At 41.0% G+C, this 22,678-nt stretch overlaps 1 protein-coding gene and 1 non-coding gene across 2 annotated transcripts; one reads left to right on the forward strand and one right to left on the reverse strand.

Annotated features, from left to right (window-relative positions):
• Positions 1-2,734: 2,734 nt before the first annotated feature.
• Positions 2,735-2,852, reverse strand: Trnal-caa (transfer RNA leucine (anticodon CAA)). The gene is made up of 2 exons: positions 2,815-2,852; positions 2,735-2,780 (listed from the first exon to the last, which is right to left on the reverse strand). It is a non-coding gene; the product is annotated as a tRNA-Leu (tRNA).
• A 3,532-nt stretch (positions 2,853-6,384) lies between these two features.
• On the forward strand, positions 6,385-16,326 carry LOC145458905 (DNA replication licensing factor mcm4-B-like). The gene is made up of 19 exons (XM_080337414.1): positions 6,385-6,514; positions 6,882-6,943; positions 7,246-7,339; positions 7,805-7,965; positions 8,024-8,163; positions 8,223-8,307; positions 8,665-8,760; positions 8,819-8,957; positions 9,139-9,313; positions 9,968-10,232; positions 10,678-10,939; positions 12,101-12,210; positions 12,276-12,379; positions 13,064-13,240; positions 13,311-13,449; positions 14,196-14,347; positions 14,621-14,769; positions 14,912-15,048; positions 16,112-16,326. The coding sequence occupies exons 1-19, from the start codon at positions 6,496-6,498 to the stop codon at positions 16,202-16,204; spliced, it is 2,559 nt and encodes an 852-aa protein (XP_080193540.1). The 5' UTR covers positions 6,385-6,495; the 3' UTR covers positions 16,205-16,326.
• The last annotated feature ends 6,352 nt before the right edge of the window (positions 16,327-22,678 follow it).

Below are 22,678 nucleotides of genomic sequence, written 5' to 3' on the forward strand. Positions count from 1 at the left end.
CGAGTCATTTCCGTATTTTGAGAAAATGACTCGAGTCAAGTCGAGTCATCAGAAAATCGTGACTCGAGTCGAGTCATTACAACCCGGGTTATTATATAGGCCTACGTGTGTGCGCCGCATGCGGGAGTAGAGCTTACGCGCAAGTTCGTCGGAGCGAGAAGACTGGCATTATCGGCATTTACCATATGTTAATCCTAATGAATTGATATCTTGGAAAATTTTGAGTACCTGGCTTATAGAACGCCTTGGAATCTTAACTTGGGATTGCACTGTGCGTTTTGATCAGAGAGAAGCAGACTTGGCGGCGCCTGTATGACAATGCTATCGTCAAATCCACATTGGCTTCGTCGTTATCGGCGAGAAATGGCTTTGAAGTGACATTGCCGCTGTTAAAATACATTCATAAATACGATTTATTCCTTGTCTATGTGGATAAATTGGCGGATAATGTATCGATTTAGCAATCCGGCCCACCAAGTAGGCCTACCTAATTTTCCTATATCCTGGCCGCCGACTGGACAAATTGCCCGCCCCTGGCCTAAGACAATATAGGTTGCCCGGTTTCGCCCTCAATTAGTCTACCCTAGATCAACACAATTTTATTCAATTCCAAAACTGATCAAATTTAGCATAGAAGGACAGAACGTTGTCACTACCAGCATTAGGATTAGTCTCAGTGCAACCTACCTTGAAATAATTGATGTCATGTTCTATGTTTTTTGTTTTGTTATTTTCAAACGAGTTTCGGGGAAATTTGTCAGAAATGTAAAACACAACTGGAATGCGGATTTAAACTTATCGTAAGATATAGGCCTACTATATACTAATATGCTACTATACTATGTGCTCTTTTTGACATGACGATAAGTGCAGGGAGTCAGGGGGCGCAATTTTTTGACCATCGCCAAGGGGGGCGCATGTCAAAAAAGGTTGAGAACCGCTGGCGTAAGCGGTGTCTTACAAAAAGCCTAGAATTGATCTGTGCTACAAGTCGGCAGATACGGAATCAAAAAAGAGGAATATCGGGCTGGTGTAAATGACCAATGACCATACTAGCCAACACACACCATGAATACCATGAACAACAACAGATCGCTGGTAGATTTACTTAAAAATGGTCACTTCCAAACGATTATACGTGGGAACGTGTGTTTCGGGAGCCAAACCGGAAAAATGACCTATTTTTGGAGTCAACCCAATAACATTACCCCTTTTCTCGTCCGCTATTTTAACTTTTGTAACTTGTAAAAATTGTCCTTTTTCGGATCTTAAAATATTGCAGCCCTATTGTTAAGTTATCAGACAATCTAGCTATTGTCGTGTTGTAGCAGATAAGAGCACGGTAGTAAAAGATCAGGTATTAATTAATGTATTGTGCGTTGTTTACAGTCGATACCGAAATCTTACCGCATGCACAATGTACATCGTACATTTTACAGGTGCACGAAATCGTAATCATAATAATCAGCGGTCTTATTTATTTTCATCCGCTCAAAACATACCATGTATAATGCAATACGCAAGATACAGTAAATAGGCTTTTTGAAGTGCAGAACTTCAATATTGCAGCAAACAATGCGCTCGTCGTTCATGTTACCAAATTTAGATACAGTGTCATTCAATGAACTTATAGGGTGATACGAAACGACCAAGAGCGGCTATCAAATATTCCTCTTGAGCTCCATCGTTAACACTGTCGAACAACGATCTTTCGGCGCTATTTCTTTTTTGAGGCTTATCCATCTCTCTAACCATTCTCTTATTCTTTATATTCGGCCTTCTCTGGGCTTTTTTGTTGAGGCACAGCGGAGAAGTACGTAGCTCAGATAATAAGAACGCTCCAGAGGCTGTCGTCGTCGCCGAAGACAATGGATTAGGCCAGTGGTTCCCAACCTTTTTCGACCCATCGCCCCCTTTTCAAGGTCAACACCGATCATCGCCCCCAAAATTTTGTGTACCGAAAGTTGGGCATACAAACTGTAATCACCGGCGGGTTGACTAAAAAAAAAAAAAAGTCAAATTTTCGGCTCGATGTCCAATTTGACACACTTTTGTAACTAAATTTCTGTGGGTTGACTAAAAAAAAAAGAAAAAAACTTTTTGACGCGTCATCGCCCCCCTATCGCCCCCTTCGCTATTTTCGCCCCCCATCGCCCCCTTTGTCCATTTTCGCCCCCCTGTCGCCCCCTTCGTCATTTTCGCCCCCCTAGACCGCCAAATCGCCCCCTGGGGGGCGATATCGCCCACGTTGGGAACCACTGGATTAGGCTAATCAATACGTCAACTCCCAATCGGAAAATGGTGTGAAAAGTGGGATTCGATTTCTGGTTTTCCGGAAAATGTTACATGATAGCTGTAGGCATATAGTACGAAACAAGCCAAGTTTGATGCACAGATCTTTTCTATTCTCCCAATTATGAGGATGAATTCCGATCTTATAGCAGGAACAGAACTTGATTTCTGTTGTATTTATTTTGCGAATGCAGTAATTCTAATTCTCATCTGATTTGGTATTATTGTGTAGCTATAATTCTGATTCTCATATAATATTGAAAATAGCGGTATGGCAATAATTCTAGCTTAAAATTACTTACCTGTCCATGACCAGATCGTCCTCCCGTGCGCGGCTGTACAGAGTGTCTCCACACCAAGAAACGTGCTGCTACCGAGACTAGAACACGTCTATGTAACCACGAAGTAGGTGCATCAATCAACTACGGTACATTAAAAACGATGTCAGAAGTGGGATTCGAACCCACGCCTCCATTCGGAGACCAGAATTCTCATGCCGTCGACCGACAGAAGAGTAGAACTCTTGAGTCTGGCGCCTTAGACCACTCGGCCATCCTGACGACATGCCGATACGTAAATTTGCAAGTTACTATATAGCATATTTTCGCTTGTAGCAGTAGTTAACCTTGAGAACACTTACGCTAATCTGCAAGCTTTCGGGATCACTAAATTTTCCCCACATCATGAAAAGAAAAACATCCATTTGCGACCCGAGGTGATCAAAGTGTAGTCAAGAAAGGTAGTCAAGTAGAAGTAGAAGCTGCGGCGAAAAAATCTACTCAAGTACGAGTGGAAGCGCTTCTTCAATAAACAACCTAAGACTACTTGAAGTAGAAGTAGAATAGACTGACCTTAAATCTACTCAAGTAAGTAAGTGGTTGTGAAACCATCGTAATTAGTTCGCATGGATTGTCAAAAGCTGCAAATGGAGCTATGCGAAAGGTGCTGAGCTTGATTCATATTGATGCATACCAGATCCAATTTTCAACAGCATATAAGCATTCGTCCGCATCATGGAATGAAAATGATGAAAATAATGAAAATGATTCATTACTATTAATTAATTGTGCCCAAACTGTGCAGTGTGCACGCGCAATTTTTACATCAACTGAGTGATCATCATTGATTTATTAGCAATTTCATCAGTTCCATACACCACAAAAATGCGATTACAGGAGCATAACCATTTACGTGTGATTTTCACACAAAACGAAAACATAATAATGAGTATTTATCATAAATCTTACTTCAGTTCAGTTTATCAGGAATTTTTTATCATTTCAAAACACCACCAGGCTGCGATACAATGAAAAGATAGGACGGCGTCGAAACGACTTTGGGGGTATTCGGACACCCGCCTGGGCATAGACGCTTTAAAGGGAAGGTTTGCTCACTGAATGAAGAGAAAAACAAGATAATACAAAAGTACGGGCGACAAACTGCATGAGATGCCCTGTCACGACAGGGAAGGCGAGGTCGATATGTCAGGTCGTTGTCTGGTAAACTTATTCTCTTGCATTGAGACGAGATATGGATGTTAGATTGAGAGATATGGATGTTAGATTGAGAAATCATACTTGGTCATTTCAACATCTTTCTGTTCATTGCATCGCATTAAAGATTGTGGCTTTTGAGCGAAAAATAATAGAATCAAGGATTACCATTATGCATTATCTCGTGTAATATTTACATAGGTGGTCAAAGTAGTCAAGAAAGCTACTCAAGTAGAAGTAAAAGTAGCGACGAAAAAATCTACTCAAGTACAAGTAGAAGTACTTCTTCCATGAGCAACCTAAAACTACTTGAAGTAGAAGTAGAATTGAATGACTTTAAAAGTATTCAAGTATAAGTAAGTAGTGTGAAGACGATCCTAATTCGTTCACATGGATTATAAAAAGGTGCAAATTGAGCTATGCGAAAGGTGACGAGCTTGATTCATATTGATGCATACCAGTAGGTATCCAATTTTCGATAGCATAATCATTCGTCCACATCATGGGATGAAAATGATAGTATTGATATGGAAATGCGATACTAATCCTCTGTTTACTCAAACAGCAGGTTTTAGAAAATATCATGGTATTGCGCACTCCCCCATATTATAAGGCCTGTAGTTCAGTCGAAGAGCAATACGGAGATAATGTGTTGGATGCGGTGTAAACACTTTGTGCGATTAGTAAACGTTAATGAAAAATATGGCGGACCGTAAAAATGCTATATTGTGTAGCTATGTTTCTGGAAATTGAAGGCATTACTACACTTGTTTTTATACTTCAAGATGTACGTTATCGAGACAAAAGAACTGATATTAATTAGAAACAGGGTTGTAACCAAGTCACAAGGCTCCGAGTCACAAGTCAATCTCACTTTTATATTTTTGACTCGAGTCAAGTCGAGTCATTTTCAATTCCCACCGAGTCAAGTCCGAGTCCAAGTCAGCGAACAGAGGGTGGAGTCCGAGTCATGGTATTATGACTCGAGTCCGAGTCCAAGTCATTGTGTTGACTGCTCAGTTTCCAGTTAAAGTCATCCTAAACCCACTTTTTTAACTGTGTTTGGTGATATTGAATGGTTCCCATTTATAATATATCAATTTTCCTCACTTTTAGCAGTTTCTGGTCGCATTTTCAAGCACCAGTACCAACAAATGAAATCCCAATAGTGTGTTGGCTTCGAAATTACAATGAAATGTCGGTCTTGGCCGTCTGAATCTCGAGTCAATGACTTGCTTCGAGTCATGCGCAATGACTCGAGTCCAAGTCGAGTCAATACACAGATTGACTCGAGTCGAGTCGAGTCATTTCCGTATTTTGAGAAAATGATTCGAGTCGAGTCGAGTCATCTGAAAATCGTGACTCGAGTCAATACAACCCTGATTAGAAATCAAAATATATGGTACTGGGAATTGAAAGTGAAATCTAAATCTAAAAACGGAACATGTATTTAATGTTTTTAGTCCAGAAAGTTTCGAAGGTTGGTATGCTAAATCAGTTCTAAAACTAAAAGAAAAGTCAGAGTCCACTTTTCCAGATTAGGACACGCCATGGACATCTAGATTACGGTATAATAAGTAAATGCTAGATTGCGAAACATCAGTTTCAAACGTTATGATAAGCCATATATACTGTGATGAAATATTTGATATGGCAAAGGGCGACAATGCGGTGTGAACGGAACCACGCCAACCTGCTACCTAAATTATATTCACCGATACTTTCGTGAAATCATACTGGAAGCTCCGCATTCACTGCGCGCGAAGCGCGACGAAAATTCTGGGCTCAACTCAACTTTTATGAAAATTAAATGTCGATATTCCGTGAAAACAGCCCTGGAATTTCTCAGGCTTTCTTCCTGATTGGAAGATTAAACTACTTCTACTTGACAAACTGAAAATAGCGAAAAGTAAGTAAGTAGATCACAAAAGATCATGAAGTAGAAGTAGAAGTAGTGAAATTCAGATCTACTTGAGTAAGTACCAGAAGTAGAGGAAAACTGCTTGAGTACTTCGAAAAAGTAGAAGAACTTCGTTACTGACCACCTCTGATTATTTATCCTTTCCTATCCATCAGATTACTGAAGCGTGACATCAGTGTCACCATTAATATTAATCTTCTATGATGTGTATGTTTGGCGCGAAATTTCTCAGAGCTGGGCCGTATCCCAAGCGCAGTGTATGCGGTATTGCGATCTCTCATCGCGTGGTAATAGACTGCAGGTTTGCGCAAAGACGGAAGGCAGATTTATCTCACAATTACTGTAACTTCAGTCACATATATCTATCAATATCTATTTTATAACCCTATCCTTCCATAAAGTGCATCTCGCGTAATTAATGCTATACTGAACAGTGAACCTAAGCGTAGGAACTTATTTAGGAACTTAATGGTTACGGTATGTTATCACTGCAGTCTGCAACTCACTCGGAATAAAATGATTGATCAAACAAAAAAAAGACTTCTTTTCTACTTGACAGAAACTCTTGAAGTAAAAAGTAGTTCCGAGGTCTGCAATTTTGTGTTTTCCTCGTATATGTAGGCTTAGGCTTACAGTACGTGGTTTCTCTTCCAAAATGTGAACCTTTATAGCCTCTTTGATAAACCCTATGATATTGATTTTTGCAGCAACCTTTGCACAGATTGGGTATTGTATATTACTATAGTTTCTGATAAAAACTGCCCGTTACTCACAATTTCAACTTACAAGATGTCACAGAGATCTTCCTGTAAGTATATAGGCTATATTTAATTTGTGAAAAGAATTATAACCTAGTAACCTTATTGTACTATATCTTATTGATTGTGTGTGAATAGAATTATTAATCTACAGGGCTGACCTTACCCTTACAGACTATACGGTCCTTGTGAAATCTGGTAATCTTATATAACGGCACTTCGCTTTTTAGATGACATGATTAAGTCTATGCATCATCGCTATAGTGTGTCATTAGTCATGACCAAGTCAACAAATAGGCTGTGCCATGTGCTATTGTGCTCTTCGATAACCTTGTCAATGTGTGATAAATCAAGAAATGCAAACTAGATCGCAGTAATCTGATATAATTGGCCAATTATTATATGACTCTCTTTTAGCGTCAAGAAGGGGACGGCGTTCCAAGTCACAGACCCCACAGAATCCACGAACACCACAACAGGTACGGCACCATATAACAATAATACCCTTCATTTATAATCATAGTCATCGTCATGTGTGCCGATCCAACTGTTTTTCTGTAGTTGATTTTGCAACTTATTGCAATTCATTTTTTAAAATAAGCTGTCTATTTGTTCACATTTGTGCATTTATAGAATTAATGACTGCATCGGTTTCTGTATGATTGAATTGGTATTTTCAATCATTTCATTTATTGTGATGACCATCAAGTTATATCTGCCAGTTACCAGTACATCTCAAGGTTCTGCTCCAGAGTTTTTCATGTTATTTGTTTCTTTGAAGGCCTCGTCAACTGGCGAGAGTGACTTACAGCTTTTGCCGACATCTCCTGCACATATTTCCGGAGGTGGTGCGCCGAGCCCATGGTCTTCTATCGGTAAGCGTCATTTTACAGTCACATTAATTACGCTGGTACTTGATACCGACGCTGTTTAGTTCTATTTGACTGTATAATGTATGTTAAAGTCTTTTGTGTGACTGTGCATGATTTTGCCATTATTTCGTCCTAGCCTCTTTTGATATCTTGGTAAGTGCCGGGATACTGTCAGAAGTCCAAGCATATTACTCCTTCATTTAAGCATACATTTTTCTGCGATTTGTCGTAGTACTTTTATGTTTTGCATAATTCGTCTAATTACTCGGAGTGGTTATGAATTTGAATTGTTCCATTTCCGTTATTTAAGCAAAACCAAGCCTAGAGTCTAGTTTACTTACATTTTACCTGCCTTGGAAATCACTAATGTGATTGTACTTGAGTAGAACTTCACGGCTTCTTGAGTGTCAATGATGCCACTTTCCCAACCTCTGGACATTAAACATTTTAATTTTATCGATTTTGCAGTGGGGGCAAGTGAAGTGGACTTGTCATCGCCCCTATATTATGGAACTCCGGGTCCCAGTACGCCTGGACGAACCCCTCGGGGCAGTGGCACTCCAGTAAGACAAAGACCCGACCTTGGTAGCAACCGTCGTGTGCGAACGGTCGACATGAACTCAGACGCGGTAAGCTGCACGCCTGATCCACTGTCAGCAACGGGCCTCTGATTGGATTATGTTACAGCAAGCTCATCCTGCAGCTCCTGCTGACGCCGATGCAGCCACAGAGGCCAATGCTAGGAATACACAGAGTCGTCTTGTTATTTGGGGTACTGACGTGAATATCAACGAGTGCAAGGAGAAGTTTGCAATGTTTCTGACACAGTATGCGGATCTGATACGTGTTTGCCTGTCGGATTGTGAATGGCTGTTCTCAATTGCAGATTTACGGAGAGCGGCGATGAGCAGATGGAAGTTGATGAGAATATTGACATCTCGCAGTTCATTTATCAAAAGAAGCTGGTCGATGTAAGTAGTTTTTTCGTTTGCTGCAGTGAAGCTTGTTATGAATTCCAGTTGGTCACTGATGATGCCATTTGCTGTCATCCTGGTCCAAATAGATTACACTTTAGCGAACAACTACCTTTTTCTGTCGCATCCTGATTATTTTCGTATATATATTTACCTCGTTGCCAGGGTTACCAGTGAATTCAACATATTGAATTCGACACTTGTTGTGTTTGACACTTGGCTCCTCTAACCTTATCCCTAACCTGAAAACATCAATGCAGAGGCGTACAGCTCGGCAATCAACCTTACTAGCCATAGTCTGCATGACCCAAGGATCGTTTTCACACCAAATTAAATTTCCATTTTTTTTTTCAGATAAGCGCGACGGAAGAACCCTACCTGGATCTGGACTGCCTCCATTTGAAAACCTTTGACGCCACGCTCTACAGACAACTGATTTGCTATCCGCAGGTTCGCAATGATGCGATGTCCCGCAAGTGTTTCGATGCGGAAGCTGTTGTATTTATAGGAAGTGATTCCTGCTCTCGATATGGCGGTCAACGAAATGTTTTTCACAAAATATTCTCACGTCGTCCTGGAGCATCAGATTCAAGTACGGCCGTTCAACGCAGAAAGGACGAAAAGCATGCGTACGCTTAATCCTCGAGGTTAGAATATGGTAGTAGTAGCATGTTAGGGTTACAATTTTTTATATGACTTCATCCCAAAACTGCTGTGACACTATCGTAATAGTATTGTCTCGGAATATGATGTAACTCCTCCTGTGCCTGATTCAGCGGTAACCGCAGCCCCGCACCTCTTCCGAGACGATATTGATTTACGTCGCAGACATCGACCAGCTGATCACGGTGTCGGGAATGGTGATCCGTTCGTCCGCCTTGATTCCGGAGATGCGTCAAGGCTTCTTTCGTTGTTCGACATGCCGCTACGAGGTTCTGGTGGAGATCGAACGAGGCCGAATTCTGGAGCCGTCGTCTTGCACTAATTGCTCGGACGCTCACAGGTGAGCCGCTGGTGTCTGTTGTTAGGGTATTATAACCAGCAGTGTTTAGTAATAAAAAAGATTTGAACTTATACGGAATACTCAAAGAGTGAACTAACTTCCACTTCTACTTGACATTTTTTTAGGCAAAGCTGTTCACTTTTTTCTTCAGTTTGCGACCCCTTGAGCAAATCTACTTTCTGGTACTCCTCCTTACTCGAGCACTTGTTAGGCCTGTAATTTTATACTACCACTTACACTTTACACTCAGAGTAGTTTGGATATGTCTTGGAAATTTGTGATATTACTTCTACTTGAGTAAAGTACTGGAGTATGTGGAGTACTTTGACCACCTCTGATTATAAATGGAGTACTGTGAGTATTGTATTGAAAACAGGCTGGTAACTAACTGACAAGTTGTTTTCGAGATACGGTTGTTGATATACAAGGTTCTTTCCAATTCTCTACTAGTTGCTGACGATTACCCATGACGAGTGTCAGCCGAAAATATTCGGGTTCATTTCAATATGAATATACTATGCAATTGTATATTGAAGTTCTGTACCTGCAAGAAGCTCTTTAACTGATAAGTGCGCTTGAGGAATATTGTGGCGTCCCCAGTATAATATATATCGCAAAGAAGTCTAAGCACAAACCGGCTCATTTTTTTTACAGTATGGTTTTGATACACAATCGCTCTGTCTTCACGGACAAGCAATTGATCAAAGTTCAAGAAGAACCGGACGACATGCCGGCCGGTCAGACGCCGCATTCCATCGTGGTGCACGCGTACAGCGACCTTGTCGACGCCGTTGATCCTGGAGACAGGGTGGTGATAACGGGAGTGTATCGGGCGCAGGCTTTCCGCGAAAATCCCAGAATGCGGACCGTCAAGTCTGTTCACAGGACTTACGTCGATGTGCTGCATTTTGACAAAAAGGTAACAGGAGCCACTTTCCTTCCGTGTAGTGTGTGTGTGTGTTCCGTTGGTATGTCTCTAGTTACCAGTTATTGGGGTGTGAGCATAATGACATGTTGAGATATTGAATGCCGGCGAACCTGTGAGTGAGCTTGTCCCAAATGCGGAGGTTCGAAATGGTTCTCACGATTTTGTCGATCGTTGGCCCCGATTATTCCAAATTTCATTCTGGTGACGTCATATTTTGTGATACGATTATTGATATACAATGTTTCTTTCCAATTCTCTACTAGTTGCTGACGATTACCCCGAAATATTCTGGTTCATTTCAATATGAATATACTATTCAATTGTAAACTTTTAGTAGTTAAATCAAGGGGGCGTTTTCAAAATCGCAAAATGCATCTTCGCCACTTACGCGAAATGACCAATGACAATACCAATTGAATATCTTTCGCCCCCCCAGGAGGAAGGTTTGCAGAGGAAGAAAGACGATGAAGACAGCGTGAAATTTACCAAGGAGGAAATCGACAAGATCAAGCTGCTGTCGCAACGCTCTGACATTTATGATAAGTTGGCTGCCTCCATCGCGCCCAGCATCTACGAGAGCACAGACATCAAGAAGGGCATCCTGCTGCAGCTGTTTGGCGGCTCGCCAAAAGACCTGGCACAGTCGGGGCGCAAGCATTTTCGTGACTCGCTGCATATTCTGCTGTGCGGAGACCCAGGTGGGTTGACACACTCTTTAGGAGTGTCCACTTTTGATCCTCTGTTATTATGATGGTGTTGGCGCTATCTCCTTTGAGCTGGTGTTTTCTCAAGGCGGTTGGTGCTGTTATGTTTAGTAACGCTGCGACTGCATTGCTCTTCTCAAAATCTAGGTAGTGGGTGAAAGTATATATATCATTTGCCAGAGGTTGCCATTGGCTAAAGTAGTCAGCTTTGCTACTCAAGCAGAAATAGAAGTAATTTATTTTCAACCACGAGTAGAAGTAACGATTTTAAAGACGTGTGAAAACTGCATCAAGAGGAATTGGAAAATGGAAGTTCTGAAAAGCACGCAATAAGTTCTTTTAAAAAGTAGATTTGTTCTAGGCAGGGTTGTAATGACTCGAGTCCGACTCGGATCACGATTTTCTGTTGACTCAAGTCATTTTCTCAAATTGCGGAAATGACTCGAGACACAGACTGCCAAGACCGAAGTTTCATTGTAATTTCGAACAATAGTAAAGTAACCACATTATTGGTATTTCGTCTATTGGTACTAGTACTTGCGAACCATTCGATATCACCAAACAGTATTATAAAAAGGGGGCTGACTGAGCAGTCAACTCAATGACTTGGACTTGGACTCGAGTCATAATACCCTGACTCGGACTTGACTCGGTGATGAATTGAAAATGACTCGACTTGACTCGAGTCAAAACTATGAAAGTGAGATTGACTTGTGACTCGGAGCCTTGTGACTTGGTTACAACCCTGGTTCGAGGGTTCGCACACATCGCACAGTTCATCGGTTCTAGGTTAGATTCAAAATTGTGAGATGCATCTTTCCGACTAATGCATAATGACAATGAAGCTGCAAATGAGTGTAATCTCTGAAACTATATTCAGCTGAGCAGTTACTGTGATGGCTATTTCACGACATTCTTATGACAACGCCACACATAAAAATAAATTGGTGCCCTAGTCATTTGAAGACGATTTGTTAAAAGTTAAGGACTTGGAAGTCGCTATATTGAGAATGCCTACTGTTTTATTCTGAGTCGGCGGTAAAGTGAGCTGACTCCACACAGCCCTGGTCAGCCGTTTTTTCTCAATATCCTGACTTGTTATTCAAAGTTGTTTTTACAATTTTATGTTGCATTGACGCATTTTTCTTGTGACAGGAACAAGCAAGTCGCAGATCCTGCAGTATATTCACAAGATCGTCCCCAGGAGCCAGTACACGTCTGGAAAAGGCTCGAGCGCGGTCGGCCTCACCGCGTATATTACCAAGGTAGCCTCGACGGTATATCAGCTTTCTTTTGTAGATTTTTTACGGTTGTCTTGAAACATTTTTAGGATCCCGACACGAGGCAGCTTGCTCTTCAACCCGGGGCGTTGGTGCTGAGTGACAATGGAGTCTGCTGTATTGATGAGTTTGACAAAATGAGCGACAGCACCAAGTATGTGTTATCGGTTTTGCAGTACGTTGCTCTGTAGATTAACTCGTGGCATTGATGATCATGTGTTGGTGTTATTTGAAATCAGTCTATTTGAATTGTGTCGTTTTAACTGGTATTTTTTATGAATCTGCTTTTTTTGGCATTAGATCGGACGCAAGCGATCTTGTCGCCTAGGAAGAAACATATTAGTATTGTTTCTGTCCTCAGAAATTGATGGATAGCTGACTCTGACTTATTGTTACACGAGTCGTCGCTTTCACGCTGCTTATGTTTATCACATGTTGTGTAGAGCACAGTGAGAGAGGTTGCCGCAATCTCGCTGTGTACACTGTCATGTAGCGTTCATAACCATAAGTTCAGACGGATACAAATTGAAATCGTGAATAAAATCTGTTGTCGGAACACACTGCAATTTGCTGTGCCTAAGTTCGTATGTTTGGTAAACGTGCTCGGCTGTGTGTGGCAATAAATTACTTTCGTATAGGAGTGGTTCTTAGCCTTTTTAGCTCACAGACCGGTATGATTACATGCAGACTGGTAAAACTTTGAAAATCAGGATAAGCCCAACGACAACGCAAATTAGATTCTAAATATCTAATTGATGACCATTGAACAGGCTTCTGATATAAAATTACAATATAATCGGTAGTGTACGATGTTCTAACATAAAACCAATGCCGCCAGGTCCGTCTTGCATGAGGTAATGGAACAGCAAACCCTCTCTATCGCTAAGGCTGGAATAATCTGCCAGCTGAACGCCCGCACATCGGTTCTGGCTGCCGCGAACCCGTGCGAATCGCAGTGGAATCACAAGAAGACGATCATCGACAACATCATGCTGCCGCACACTCTGTTGTCGAGGTTTGGCGCGTATTTTTCGTGGGTTGCAAATACGTACGGTAGTACTCATGTAGCCGTTATCATACACTAGGTTCGACCTCATCTTCTTGATTCTGGACTCGCAAGACGAGGGCTTCGATCGGAAGCTCGCCAATCATTTGGTCGGTCTTTACCATCGTGGGTTCCAGAACACCACCGATTCGGAACTGCTGGACATGTCTGTTTTGAAGGTGCGTGAAGAAGTATTGGTTTCATTCGACTGGATCGGCATTAAGTTTTTATTAGTCCATCGTAAATATGACATCGTGCATAGTACATTGTGGTAACGCTGCGTGTTGATTACTACTTTTGAAGAAATAGCGTTTTTACAAACGTTCATAGCCTTGTCCTACGTTTCATGTGGCGTGAAGTGAAGGAATTTCCCTTGAAAGTAATTCTTTGTCCCGAGAAGCGTTTGGATTCAATGCTCGAAAACAATTGACTTGCACTGCTTGATTCGAATCTTTAAAATCTATTCTCCAATCATTGTTCTCAACCTTATTGATGACTAGTAAGGACAAGTGTATTACACATGGAAAACCGAAGCCTTCTCAAAATCTTTTCTTTCACACACTTTTCATTCAGTGTGCATGCCTCCTTTTTACATCATCTCGGCCAGGTTGGTGTCTGTTTTCAAAGACTACTAGTCGATTCGACACCTTCATATCTTTTCATTGTATCGCAGTATTGGAATGATGAAATTGTTCATAATAAATTGTATTGAATTGAAAGCCGTAGTGTAAAAACATTAACAACCAGACTCTATCAACTCATTGGTAGCAGACTCTTGTTTGATGCTGACTTGATCGAATTAGAATTGTCTATGGTAGACGACTTCACTATCAGCGCCTAGCGATCGATTTCAGCTCTATAATTGATAAGCCGCGAAAGGCAATCTGTTCTCGACACTGATATTGTGTGTGCCTTTCGTGTTCAGAAATACTTGGCGTACGCGAAAACGTACGTGAAGCCTCGTCTCAGCGAAGAAGCGGGTCAGTCGCTCATCCACGCTTACGTGAACATGCGCAAAGTCGGCAGCGGGAGCGGGCAGGTCACGGCCTATCCCAGACAGCTGGAGTCTCTGATCAGGTGCGTGTTTTAAGAGAGTCTCGTCAACAACGCAAATCTTTTAATGTCGCTATCGACTTTTCGTTAGAAACGCCTGTTATATTATTGGGAGTGCTGATTTTGAAGATGTTTTGTGTATAGTTTTGCAAATGTAGCCTTTTTGTTTGTTTGTCTGGCGCGTACCAACGTCGTTATGCCACCATGCCCCGATGGAAGCTGAACCCGACAAAATTATGTCTGGAAAAACTTTACGCGCGTCGATGATCGCTGATATTTGCGGGCGTCTTTCTGCAGGATCGCGGAGGCCCGTGCCAAAGTGCGCCTTTCCAATACAGTCGAGGAGCGCGATATCCAGGAAGCGCTGAGACTCTACCAGGAGGCCATCAAACAGTCTGCCACTGACCCCAGGACTGGAATCGTTGACATATCTATTCTTACGACGGGTAATTGAGATAATTCTGATCGCGTTGCGGGTCATTTATCGAAGTTGGATTTAAATATAAAACGAAGTTTGCAGTAGCTGCAGAACAAGTACCTGTGAAGTGACCGAAGCTTCCGTCAAAGTTCCCTTTTTTTCCATTCCAGGAATGAGCTCCACCGCCCGGAAACGTATCGACGAACTCAAGGGCGTGCTCAGATCGCTCATCAACACCGAGAAGACCCGGGGCTCGGCGATCAAATGCCAGCAGCTGCTGGACAAGTGGAGGACCATGTCCGATCAGGTACGTCGCGGTCGAAGCATTCGATGTTGCTACTGGGATAGAACTTCAGAACACGCTGAAAATTTCCTGCCACATCTACGAGTAGAATGAACGCTTCCCAAGACGTGGCAAAGTAATGTCAAAAATTTCCACTCAAAGTGGCGATTCCCAATACCTGCCAAACTACTTCAAGTGAGGTAACGCTGAAAATTTGTGCTTAATTACAAAAGAAGTAGCGATTCCCAAGATGTGTCAAAGCCATTTCAAGTGGTAGTCAAAAATGAAGGTCTAAAACAGTGGGTTCCCAATCTTTTTTCGACTCATCGCCCCCTTATCAAGCTCGACGCAAAGTTTACTGATCCGAAAAAAAAGGTCATGTAAACGGGAAATTTATTCACCTAACTGATCGCTGTTGAATTGACTAAATAAAAACCTGTCACTTTTCCGAGCACGAGCTCGGAAACCGGTTTCCGTGTCTGCTTTCCGCAAAATAAATAATGACGCTACAAACGGTAGAATCTTCTAAAATAGATTGTTGCCGTGATGCGTTTTCAAAGTTATTTCACTCCTCACCAGGGTTGTAACCAAGTCACAAGGCTTCGAGTCACCAGTCCAAGTCGAGTCATTTTCAAGCCACCACCGAGTCAAGTCTGAGTCCAAGTCAGCTAGAAGAGGGTGGAGTCAATGTCATAGTGCTTTGACCCGAGTCCAAGTCATTATGATCACTGTTCAGTATTGAGTTCAATCCACATTATCAGCTCTGCTCGAGTATTATAGAACGGCACGCATTCATAATGTCGTAATTTTCCTCAGTCCAAACAGTTTTTGCGCCCATTTTCCAAGTATCAGGACTGACAGACGAAATACCAATAATGTGGTAACTACTATTCTTCGAAGTTACAACGAAATGTCTGTCTTTACCGTCCTAATCTCGAGTCATATGACTTGGTTCGAATCATGTGCAAGTCGAGTCAATACAGAAATTGACTCGACTTGAGTCATTACAAACCTGGGAAGTAGACAAAACCTACCGAGTGCTCTGGAATAGTAGATGAGCTCTGTTGCTGACCGCCTCTGATTTCAGGTGATCAGCCGGCCGCTGTTCGACGAGGTCGTGCAGGGCCTGCAGGACGACGAGTTTATCGTACGCTCCAATGACGTCATCAGGGTTTGCTGAAGCGGAGACGTTGCTTTGAGGGATTCCGGAATCGTGTAGTTGTTTTTGCTCATGTCTTATCTCTATTGAGTGTTGTTATGTCGTTCCGAGCTTGACGTGAATGCGAATTGTTTTTTTGCTGACTTCGGCGGGTTGCGTGGTTTGCTCATGCGCATGGGGTCAGGGTCTTTAAGAATGAAAGTTTTGATCGCAGACGCGACGTGAGGAAGGGAGTATTGGGTAGAGTTACCATATTTTGGAAACCGGAAAGGAGGACGCTTCTTCAAAATCCTAAAAGTTGTTGACCAAAATTGAAATAAGCTGGTGCTGAAATAGTAACTGAAAATCGAATAAAAAAAGGTCATCACTTGGGCATGTCAAATAAAGTCAAGATTGTAGCGTTCGGTCAAATTTTTTTTTGCAACCTGCATTTCGTTTGTATCGTAGATGTCTGCACTGTGGTTGAACTCACTGATATTTTACAGCTTATAGCCCACTTTATCGGCCCACTGTCTGCTTATTGTGAATCATAAACGGCCAAATAAAAAAATGGCATGGTGTTATACTCGACCTACCGCAATATCCTGAAGCAATTCTGCGCGGGCATTGGTTTTTATATCAAGAAGCGCTCGATGAAAAATTGTGATGTAGACAAAACTCTCAGAATGAAGCAACACGGGCGTGTCACCAGACGTGTACTGTACACAACTTCGGTGGTGCCAGCCAACAACTGCTACTGTTAACGTTCTTTCTCCATTCTTGGCAAGCTGCTTAGCAAGGACAGACACTTTCTACCCGAGAATGTAGGAAAGTATTTATGGTTGTCCTACAACAAATTTTCATTAGTTCTCCCAGAATGCGTGATGTAACTACTGGAATTCTACATAGGTCCAGATTTACTTAAAATAAAGTTTTTCATGTAACAATTTGTCAGTTTTTAAGTCAAAAAAGTTTGCTCAGGCCTAACTACTTCGTAGTGGCAGACAGTTCCAACCAGAAATGAAGATAGGTAGTACAATTCTAAGATTTTTTGGGAAAACACCTAATTTACCTACGTGAGGTCCAAATTAGGTTTTTTTAGGTCGAAATCTTTCATTTTTTAGTTAAAAAAATCGCCCTAGTCATCACTGACTCGACTGCCGCATTACCCACTTTTTACGCTGTTTCTGTGGTGTTGACTAAAAATAAAATGGTCATCACAATGACTCGACTCTCGAATGACCTGTCCCTAGTTTCCTGAAAAATGAGGACGTATTGTGTAGTGAGGCGCAGCTTATATCACCTAGCGCGATAACTTCATATAATTCATCATTGAATCGGTCAATATGATCGGCAATTGCATATATATTGCTATCAATTTTTTATCGATGAGTGAGGTTTCTTGGAAGTTAGGACCCGTAAATAATAATTAAACAGCTTCGGGCGGACCCGTTGGTATAATGACTTCGTCACATGATGTTATTTCGTGACCTCCTGTCTGCTATTGGTTGACTTGAAGATGAAAATCGCCATGATCATATCTATCACCGGAACCAGTGTCGATACCGATAAAGCACTGTTTGTTTGTTGCATAATTATACGTTTCATTTTGGCGTCATCGGTTGACGAAATAATTCTCTCTCTCTCTCTCTCTATATATATATATATAAACCAAAAGATAATAATAATAATAATAATCATCGTTGAGTTATATTTTTCATCTGAACAAGTCTCACACAATATACAATGCGATAAGACACAATGCGATGTCATGAACAGATAGGAGGATGTCGAACGACACGCATCAGTAGCGATCCTTTTAATCTAACATCCACCTCGGCCTAGAGTGCCGATGTCACATTTTCGATGTTGATCTTTTCGAAGCCGCGGCCCCTTTTACTAGTTCTGTCCATTCCTTGTGAGTGCTTTCGTTCGTCGGGTCTTTTTCTGGCCTTTTTTGTCACCGTAGGAACGGTAACGGTGGGGTAAAAGGAGCCCAGATTAACCTCCGACGGGAATCGTACCGGCTCCGCCAGATTTGTAGGCGATTATCGTCACCACTACGCTATATTGAAATCGCCCAAACGTACTAAACTAAAAGACGCACACGATTTCAAATTGGTATCTCTTCACAGGCATATAATTTTCCTCTGTGGGATGGCATTTCTCTTGTGGGGTTCAGATTGCCGGGAGGGGGACATTCGGCGCCAGCCATTTAGGCGCTTATGGACGATTCAACATGTATTGTATATATATCGACGTCAGCATAAAGGCAGTCCTTTTCGGCCAAGGTTTTCTCTCTGCCGATCGTTCTGGCACACGTATCGGAGTCGCATATTACACATGGCCTAAAACTTCATAGGCCTATGTCTTGGTCACTGTTACCTCTAATTTTTGATGAGTCTGCGCACACTCACCAACTCACTGCGCAGACCCTTGGACAACAGTGCGTAACGACTAAGAAAAAAATGTCATCAGCACTTTGAATGAATTTGCGACGGTCAACCTCAACATGTAGTGAAAATAGACATGAGATGGATGACATGGATGAAATGACTTTTGTCATGTCGGTCGCAGACTTTGAGTCATAAATCAAGTTCTATCACGGATATTATATTATTATTAACTGAGTGGTATGTAGCTACCCTGCAGCGTTTCCGTCTCTTCGGTCTATTTTTCCAGAATACTCTGAACTGAAATTGCGCTTTTTTAAATGCTCAGAATTTGTTGTCTGTATCAAGAACTTGTTACTAAATGTTGACTAGACTCACTAGAGTGAAAACGCAACATTGCCGTCAGGTGTCTCATAGAAACATGTTTGAGGTTGCATGAGTGAGTCCTGAGTATGAGTGTTTAAGAGGAAGTATGTTTTAACCTCAACTTTTGATGGGAAAGGCGCTTGATAAAGCAAGCATTTTTTCGTTTACTCATGATGACTTCGCGGGCATGATCCGAATGCTTGACAGTCAAGACTTATAAAATATTTTAACTCCACGTAGACTGGGAATAACACGCTGCTTTGCGCTTGCGTGCACAAATGAAGTAAAACCATACATTAGCAGGATTTATAGGGTTGCGTTTAAAACAAAAATCAATTTAAAACAAACGTGCCTAAAACATATTTTGAACTGTTTTTTTTTGTTTTAGTTGTGACGTCACGAATATTCAATTGTTCCTCGACGAAAAGGGCTTCCCGACCACTGTCATAAACAGACCAAAAATATCTCTAACCAGGACTACATCTTTATGCAGCATTTTTACGGTCCGCGGTCTTCATCATCAGAACACTCATTCTGTACCAATTACACTGGTCAACACATATTTTTAGGCAAACAAAGTAAGAGTGGTTTTGAGGGTTCTGAAGGGCACTGATTCCGAATATATGACCTTGGTTTTTTCAAATTGGCTCTTGTTTTGGAGATAACCCACGGGGCTATTTTGACCAAAATCTCTCATTTTCGCGGTAATGACTAGATATAAAATCTTCTCAGTCGTACTATAAAGTTTAGAAATTCAATCTACTTGTTATTTTAACACACAAAGGACTCTTCTTAATCAAAATACAGCAACAGCACTATATTTAGGGGTAATAGATGTAGAATAGTTAAGACTTTCACGGATATCATGTACATAAATAAACCCCAATCATGTATATAAGTATTTATCTAGATACTCAAATAACGAGGCATTAATTCAATCAGTTTTACGTCAATCACCTATTGTAAATTTGAAATAATCAGTTGGAATATAATATCACTGATATATTTTGAATCACAATTGTTTTTTTTGTACGATTTTCGTCTGTAAGCTATTTAGTGCAGTTTCGCGAAAGGTTCCGGCAATACTTTGGCATAATATGTTCAATTGTTCATCTCATCTGCCCTGATATATTCCTTTTGTTGTTCTGATGTCTTGGTGTAACCTCTCCCCTTGCTAATCAACAGCATGATCAGGAAATATATCAAGATGACTGACCATAGGAAGTGAACTTTTATGCTCATGTTTGTGCTCAAGTTTTCGATATGCAGATACGAAATTTCGGACCAACTGTTTGTAGTTGGGTGCTTTGTGATTATCAGAAAAGTTTTATTTACTACATCTTAGGAGAAATTTCATGTAATGAACTCCTTCTTAATGTGGAATTTGAATCTTTCATCGGTATTCGAATACACCATATACCAGATTTAAGCTTCTCGTTTGATAGGGTTACTAGGTATACCCACTTTGTTGACTCGGCGGAAAATTATCCATTTACCAGTCAAAAGAAATGAGACACATATAAGTATTGTAGTTATAAGCCTTTCCAGGACAAATTTTACAGCTTTATACTCCTCTTTAATCTTGGTAGGATGAACAATTGATACAGGATAATTTGTATTTCCGCTGTGCGAAAGTCAAATTTCTGGGCTTGACAAACTGCTTTTTTGACAAACAAATATTTCGCATTAGGTCATGTTAATATTGATAGAATGACTGAGAATGACATGCGGGTTCTTCATAGCCAATTAGCTATTTATGCGCAGTATAAAAGTAGAAAAAACTACAAATTTCTTCCTACCAAGTGAAATATTTAAGGGTAAATACAGTAATTTTGGGATTTTTAGGGGTATAAATATCTTCTGATAAAGAGCTAATCTGACAAAACTAATGTGATATTCGTAATCAGCAACCTCAAAAACCCCAGAAACGGCTCTCAGATGTTCTGCCTAAACTTTTTTTCATTTTGTTGACCAGCAGTGTTATCTATATCTATGCTATAACTGTTGAACCGACGACGATTTCGAGGATTCAAGCCATCCCCCATCGTATACGTCGACAGTATTTGGTGTAAATCGTCCGTAGGCTCATAAAACATCTTTTTCGGAAGTATTTGCACAATTATGGCATAAATAGACAACGTTTGAAACAAAACACTTTTTTAAAGGGTATTTGTTTGAAACATGTTTTAAACAAAGTGTCTTAAAACACCGTTTGTTTTAAATGCAACCCTAGCTGGATTACTATTATAATTAGCTCGACATACACAACGTAGACTGTACAATGCAAACAGCGACGCCATAGGAGAGTTGTCGAATCAATCATTGAGTAGGGGTGGTCACAATGATGCGAGTATAGGCTACTATACCCGAATCGTGTATTATTTGTAATGATTCGATTTGAGTGGTGATTGACGATTTATATTAGTATAGGCTATAGCTTATATACAGGCACCTCCATTCACTATAACAGTTATATTGTCATTGAGGATTCTAGTTTCGATACTTTCTTCACACCATATTACCATATTATACTTACCATATTTTGGAGTCGGAAAAGGAGGACATTTTGTCAAATCATAAAATATATACTAACGGAATTGAAAACAGCTGATTTTGAAATTTAAACCGGAAATCTTGTTGTGTTGACTAAAAAAAAAGTAATCACCCCGACTCGACCCCCGAAAGACCCTCTCGAACGTTCGCATTACCGTACGTAATTCGCGTCATTTATGGCGTTTTGTTGATCCTGCCCATCAGCCTATCTGTCAAAGTTGCAAAGGAGGACGAATTTCCAAAAAGGAGGGCATTTAGGCGTGAATATGCAGAGAATTGAGATGTTGACAAGGAGATGAGTGATATTCTCGGATAAATCATGTGCAAACTATTGCAGTTAATGTCTTGGGTAGGCTACTCTGCTAATTTCGTGCAGTGAATGCGTCTGGCCGCGATGTAGCAAGAAATTCTGCGGTTGAATCACAATTTCGTGCACTCAAATTCGCTAAAACGGATGAAAACTTTGGATATTTCTCTCGAATCTTCTATATACCGAGCAATAGAGGTGACCTACATCCATCGATTGAGGTCGACACGTCTCCGATACTACTGTAGCCTGCGGCTATGAACATGACGATTTTTCTACGTCTAGTTGAAGCAGTCTGTAACACGCAGAATTATCAGAGTTTTTCCAATTGGTCATTTTTGTTTTGAGATACACACGGGCAACAATATTCTCGGATGATACCCACTATTATCAATTTGGGTCAGGTTTCATTTGTTCAATTACCAGCACGGCGTAATGAGACAATCGAAGTATACCTACATCTCATATAACATTTGTCGGTATTTGAAATCTAAATAAAATTCGTTCGCTGTGGACAACGTTCAGAGGAGAAATAAGGCAAAGTATAGTTTATTTTCGTCAGTACTGTGGAGTTTGGACGATGGAGATGCGTAGGAACAAGGTTATCCAGCCGGCACCAGCAAATTTCTTTTCCATGCGAGGAGAATAACAACTGATCACGTGACGTCGTTCAGATATAAACTTGGTTCGGCCTTCTGGATATTTCCATTATGTAATTTCGGTTTATACTTGATACTGTTTTTATGTAATTTCTTGGTGCTATAGCTCATGGTCTGATGTGAAATGCTGATAAAAGACCGCGCTCTGCTCCGAACGGATTGGATTATCGAGAATCGCGCTTGCTAGAGTAAATCGTTCGCGAATTATTTCGATCGGTGTGCAATGGAAATGAATTCT

The sequence above is a fragment of the Botryllus schlosseri genome, chromosome 16 (assembly GCF_051294905.1).
Source record: "Botryllus schlosseri isolate E-star chromosome 16, Bs_hap1, whole genome shotgun sequence".
Classification (NCBI taxonomy): domain Eukaryota; kingdom Metazoa; phylum Chordata; class Ascidiacea; order Stolidobranchia; family Styelidae; genus Botryllus; species Botryllus schlosseri.

Coding starts and splice junctions, on each gene's coding strand:
- LOC145458905 (XM_080337414.1), top strand. Junction 12,380..13,063: donor AAAATGAGCGACAGCACCAA/GTATGTGTTATC, acceptor CAATGCCGCCAG/GTCCGTCTTGCATGAGGTAA. Junction 13,241..13,310: donor CCGCACACTCTGTTGTCGAG/GTTTGGCGCGTA, acceptor ATCATACACTAG/GTTCGACCTCATCTTCTTGA.